The sequence below is a fragment of the Leptonotus elevatus genome, chromosome 9, assembly GCF_054856555.1.
Source record: "Leptonotus elevatus isolate MCC_2025b chromosome 9, RoL_Lele_1.0, whole genome shotgun sequence".
Lineage (NCBI taxonomy): Eukaryota > Metazoa > Chordata > Actinopteri > Syngnathiformes > Syngnathidae > Leptonotus > Leptonotus elevatus.
In genome coordinates, this window is record NC_141247.1 from 13,453,333 (window position 1) to 13,459,332 (window position 6,000).

Here is a 6,000-nt window from a genome sequence, read left to right on the forward strand (position 1 = left end):
GCTGCCACTTGGCAAATGAGCACTCAAGTGGGAGCAGATCATCATTTCCATCCTGAGATATATGAAAAAGACAAATTCCACTCGCTGGCCCACTCAAGTTATTTTCAAGTCCAGCAGTTTACGATACAGTCGCCAAAAAAGTGGGATTCAATATTAAGCAGTGAAGGCTTGCTGCAGGCGGCTCGGAGATCAATAGTCAACACCTCTATTTGTACCGGAGCTTGTTGTGCATATGTTCAAAGTTTAATGAGATACTTGTTTGCTGTCTAGATATACAAGTGTTGCCGTATCACCTCGCCACCTTCTCATTTTGTTGTCTTCGCTATTTCCCTTGCAGAAGATCATGAAGCGGCTCATTAAGCGTTATGTGCTTAAGGCCCAAGTGGATAGAGAGAATGATGAAGTCAACGAAGGTAACAGACGCTTTTGGTGTTTATTTTTTGCTTTTAGTTTTATTTAATGAACCTTTCAACTTAATATTTGATGCAATAGAACACGTATACTACCTTGTGGCAAAGAATCTTAAATAAATAGGATTTTTCAGCACTTACTTCATTAATTGGGTCTCCCTGAGCACCCTTTCAATACAACAGCTATATGCAGTTTTGATTGTTGGATATTTAATAATACATTGATTATTATTGTATTGCAGCTACTTTATCACACTGAAATATGTGTCAAGTAGTTTGCCCCTAACATATTTTTTCATACAGTTACCAACATGTCTTAATAGTAGGGGTGTCAGGCGATGAAAAATTTTCATCGTAATTAATCGCATGATTTCAATAGTTAACTCACAATTAATCGCAAATATATCTGTTCTAAATGTAGAATAAAATGTACAGTCAAATATTTTTTCCACAAGTTTTCATACTCTTGTTAACATAAAAGTGGGAAAAAAATGTTTAACTAATAGAAATACGGCTGCTTCTTTTAGTCATTGATATCATTTAATGATAATTCATAAAATTGAGTTAAAATTAAAAAGATGTACTATACTGTAAAAAACAAAACAAAAAAAACCTAGCATTACTGTATTGATATGTGTTGAGGTAATTTTTCTGCCACTAGTTGGCATTATTGCATTTGTAAGACGTTGGTGACAGTTCAGTGCATTTTTCTTTTCATCTAATCTTTAGCATGAAGTAACTTGTGAAATTCTGCACATTTTTAAAACTGTAAAATAAAACTTGACCCCAGTCTCCACAATTATATGCATTATTATTAAATGTATTACTGTCAGATTTTGTCGTGGACTTGTCTGCTGTGTTGCAACTGGAGTACTCCCAGTACAGACAAGTAAGGGGCGGTCGTTAATCGTGCGTTAAAAAAATTAGTGGCGTTAAAACTTTAAATTCACTCAAAATTAACACACTAATTTTGACACCCCTACTTAATAGTTTTAGCCACCGTAATTGACACAAAAATACAAACAAAAACTTTAAAGCTTTAATTTTCACACTAATATTTGATGGAATAATTACAAACGACTTTGAAGACCTTGAAGTTAATTCAGGTCAGGTCAAGTTTTACAAGACAGATTTACCACATAAGATCATCTGTGCTGCCAAAAGGTTGCGTACGTGCAAATACTGCATGCACATTTTCCCACAGTTTTCCTGCACTCACATCTTGCAATTGTCATGTTTGCACAGGTGAGCTGAAGGAAATCAAGCAAGACATTTCCAGCCTCCGTTATGAGCTGCTGGAGGAGAAGTCGGAGGCTGCCGGGGAGCTGTCTCTGCTTATTCAGCAACTCGGCGAGAAATTTGGCAAGAACACCATGAGGCACTGACGGGACTGGAAGGACGGTCAGAAAAACTGGGCCCTGATTTGTGTACAAGAGAGAGACAGAGAAAAACAAGAAGAGGACGGCAAGCAGGATGTTTATGAGAGACGGAAGGACAAAAGTGCAAGCAAAGCATTGAGAAAACAAATTTGAGTTTAAGGAACACTTCCTGTCTTCAGGCAAAAAGCAAAAGAAAATGTTTGCATTTCCAGGGCCAAGCAAACTCAGCTGACTGAAGACTGGTTGGTAGCAAATGATGAGATGAGATAAAGAAGAAGCGTGCACTGCCAAGGGATGGGAGCGCAAGTCCAACCGGGAGAAGATGGCAAGAGGAAAACTGGAGAAAAAAGAAGAAGAGGAAAGAAATCTTTATTCACGCTGCACAGGCTTGTTTTCTCATGGCAGGCGTGTCAAGAGACTACACAGCCCTTTATACACCAGGCAGTCTAATTAATTCATCCTCTTCCCTATTGTACAACTTGGGGAAAACTGATTATCTAGGAAATATGTTTGATTGATTTGCTCAGTTGAAAACATGTCAATGAGATAGATGACCTTCCGCATCAAACACAGTGTGCTGTTTCAACACACAGCTTAATGTGAAGTGGCTAAAAAAAACAGCTAAGGTTAATATGAGCAGGGTACACACAAACCAACTTTAAATATATTAACCAATTTTGGAAAAATTGGCATGTGTTCTTACAGGGTGTGGTGACCCAAAAGCATACCACAAACATAATGGTTGTTGTAGTGCCGAAACTGACCTGTAGAGATAGCATGGTGCCACACAAGACAGATGGGAAAAAAAGAAGAGTAGAAGAAAAATAATCTAAGAAGCTTGGCTAATTGATAGTTTATTTAGTAAAGTGAAGGGACGCGTATTTACAAAGTGGCCTATTTGCAGATCACCACACCAAAATGAATCTCTCCGGATAGTCTTTAAAGACAGCCAAGAATCGGGCCTTGGATGACTTTGAAAGAGAAGAAAAACACTAGAATTCGGCCTGATTATCGGTATGTGTGTATCCCGCTTTACATTGTTTCAAATATCGGATCATGTCATCACTCCATGCAGCCTTTTACCTCATGTGCCAGTAAGTGTATGCAACAATACATTTTTAACTCAGTCGAAAAGATTAAGTCAGATCGCCCAATGTTAAAAATGCATATAAGGAAACTAGTGTTGTTCCGATACAGGTTTTTGGCCCCCGATACAGATTCCGATACCTAGTTTTGCAGTATCGGCCGATGCTAAGTATCTAGCTCTACCTAGGTAGTTTTTTTTTAGCATGAAAAATATGCCCTGCCATTGGTTCAGCGCATTCAAGGGCCAATAGGATATCTTGGCTCGGCAAGACACAAGATGCTGCATCCAAAGTTCTATATTAGCGTCGGAAATAATGGTATCGGCATGTTACTTGTTTGTACTTGCCAATGCCGATACCACTGTTTTAATGCAGTATCGCGGTCCCTCCCGACACCGTTATCGGTATCGAAACAACACTTAAAGGAAACTACAGTATGTATAGCGGACCCTCAGAAACCTAACACAATCTGTGCTATCCTTCGATTGATCAACCTTCGATTCCATTGCATTTTTTTAATGCTTTCCTCCATCAGACAATCATGTGAATTGATCTGTATAAGAGGTCTAACCTTATATAAAGAAACAAATTGTATAGTTAAACTTGAAACTCTTGATCTCTTTGTCATTTGTTTAAGACTGATACTTTTTTTTTTAATTACTAAAATTAGATTAAAACCCTGCGATTGGCTGGCAACCAAACAAAGCCAGCTGGGATAGGCTCCAGCACCCCCTGCGACCCTTGTGAGGACAAGCGGTTAAGAAAATGGATGGATGGATAGATTAAAAACCTTTTTGAGTTTTTGTCGCTTAAAACTGGACTACCATAGAACTATAAGGTATAGAATTGACTAAAATGTGACTACAGCAATTTCATCCAAAAGACAAAACGTAGATCAAAACTAAAATGGCTGCCAAAAAACAACACTGCAGCTTATGAGAGGTTAAATCACATCCGTGCAGACTTTAAGCGTGGTCGCATTATAACAGCTGGTGTGGAAACAGGAACATTTGAAAAGAGATTATCCCATTTAAAAAAAAGAAAACAAAGAATTAATAGATTAATTGTTCATTTTCACCATCGCTGATCAATGAAATTTATACAAAAACAAATCCCTGATATCAAAAACAACAACATTTTAGCCCCCCAAAATATCCAAGTTTTCGAAATTAAAGTGTTATTTCCGAGGGTCCATGTTATGAGTTTGTGTTTTTGAATTGTTTTTGAATTGAGGAAACCCATCCAAGCACACGGATAACAAGAAACTCCACTCAGAAACAACAAAAAATGAACACGAGACCTTTTTGTTGTGCTAACCACACGACCACTGTGCTGCCCGCATGTAAAATATAATTTCTATTGTGCCAAACGTTATCTCAAGGCACATTTTGTATATATAGCACTTGCTCATTTATATTAAAAAAAAGTGAAGTAAACAGCTTAACCACTAAAAAGAATATTTTGGAATCGATAAAGCTTCAGCTGTACACATGACATTTATTATATTTTAGGACCTCATTTTAAAATTCCAACTGCTCCCACAATATTTGCCGGAGCCATTAAACATGTGAATATTGCATCTTGGTAACCAATAAGCCATGTGCGACTTAATTTGTCCTTCTGTTGTTTATGTTTATTGTTTTAAAGCCGAAAGATGCTTATGAGGATCACATGGGGCTGGAAAACTTTTTTTTTTCTTCCTCTTGATTGCATCAAGCCAAACAGATGTTTGTTATTGGAGGGGTGTGTGTGGGACGGGGGGGGGGGGGGGGGTGTAACGTTTGATATTCATTAAGAGGCCTGCCATTGTTAAACTATGACACTCAGTTGTGGTAGCTGCACTTTTAGGAAGCTACACCTACAGCATAGCTAATGACTTGACATGAATTTGGTTGTATTTCTTATTAGATTAGATTTTAAAAATTACTACAATGTATAGATTTATCAACATATCCGAAATTAGACATTTTAATCATTGTCTCTATCTGTTTGAACAGTGGTTCTTAACCTGGATTCGATAGAACCCCAGGCGGTTTGGTGAGTCAGTCACGGGGGTTCAGAAGAGGTCAAGACACACACCCGACTTATGATTCATGACTCAAATGATTCATGATGATATGCCCCACTTAGCCATCATTGGCTGTAGGTGATCACGCTACATTGCTTGGCCTATCTGTGCTGCAAGTAATTCGGCGCGCTCAGTAGTCGACTTGTGGCTGTTGTGATGGTATGTCGTGTGATTTCTTTATTATTGTAATTCCTTCGTACTAACTATGTCGAGCAAATAAAGAAAGTAGTCGGTTGAATATGTGCAATATGAATTCACATGTATAACGCAATGCATGGTGTTCCACAGGGTTCAATTTTGGGGCCTCCGCTGTGTTCAATGTCCCTCGGTTCCATCTTAAGAAAACCGCGGTTGAGCGATGCTCTATAAATATAGGCCTATAGTTTAGTTGAGTGAGTCAGGCTCCTAACTGCATGATGTACAATAGCAAGTTGAGCAATTCTAGTCCAGCTGCATGGAGATAGGGAATACAAGAACGCAACGCTTTCTGAATTGATGGTGAAGAGAGCCAGATTCGATGAAAAGGCTACTCTCCATTTTCATTTTGTTCACCAGTCAACCCTTTACTTATGTCTTGAATTGGATTTTTTTTTTTATCACATTTTATCTCTCAATAAAGAAGCGCATAGGAATCTGGTAGGGTTCAGTACCTCCAACAAGGTTAAGAACCACTGTGTTAGACTACTGTATTCTTGTTCCACATTTAATGTTCCATGCATTATATTATATTGTGTTTTGTTAGTATCCATATTATATTATAGCCATTGGTCATATATTATTAAGTGAGCTGGTGAAGATGCACAAGATGGTGTGTAGAGTTTCAAGACGAAAGTTATTTACATTCAGGCTTTGACTTTAAACAAGACAGACACACACACAGCCATTAATTGCCATAGCTAGGAGGACATTGACCTAAAATACTGTATATTTTTTTTAATATAAATTGAAATTAAATCTTACAGTACATTGTTTTTTGTTTTTTTTGTTCCTTGAAATAAATAGTATTAGCTCTAAACTACTTGGTTAGTCACTTCCTTCATCTTGAATTCATTGCACCA

The 6,000-nt window shown here is 37.8% G+C and overlaps 1 protein-coding gene across 2 annotated transcripts in view; it reads left to right on the forward strand.

Annotated features, from left to right (window-relative positions):
• The window catches only part of trpc7b (transient receptor potential cation channel, subfamily C, member 7b), a 52,819-nt gene extending 48,229 nt beyond the window's left edge, over nucleotides 1-4,590 (forward strand). For both annotated transcript variants that reach the window (XM_086085551.1, XM_086085552.1), the window contains 2 exons: nucleotides 338-413; nucleotides 1,656-4,590. In XM_086085551.1, coding sequence (XP_085941677.1) covers nucleotides 338-413; nucleotides 1,656-1,795 — 216 coding nt within the window. In that variant the 3' untranslated portion in view covers nucleotides 1,796-4,590. The remainder of the gene's footprint in view (nucleotides 1-337; nucleotides 414-1,655) is intronic.
• The last annotated feature ends 1,410 nt before the right edge of the window (nucleotides 4,591-6,000 follow it).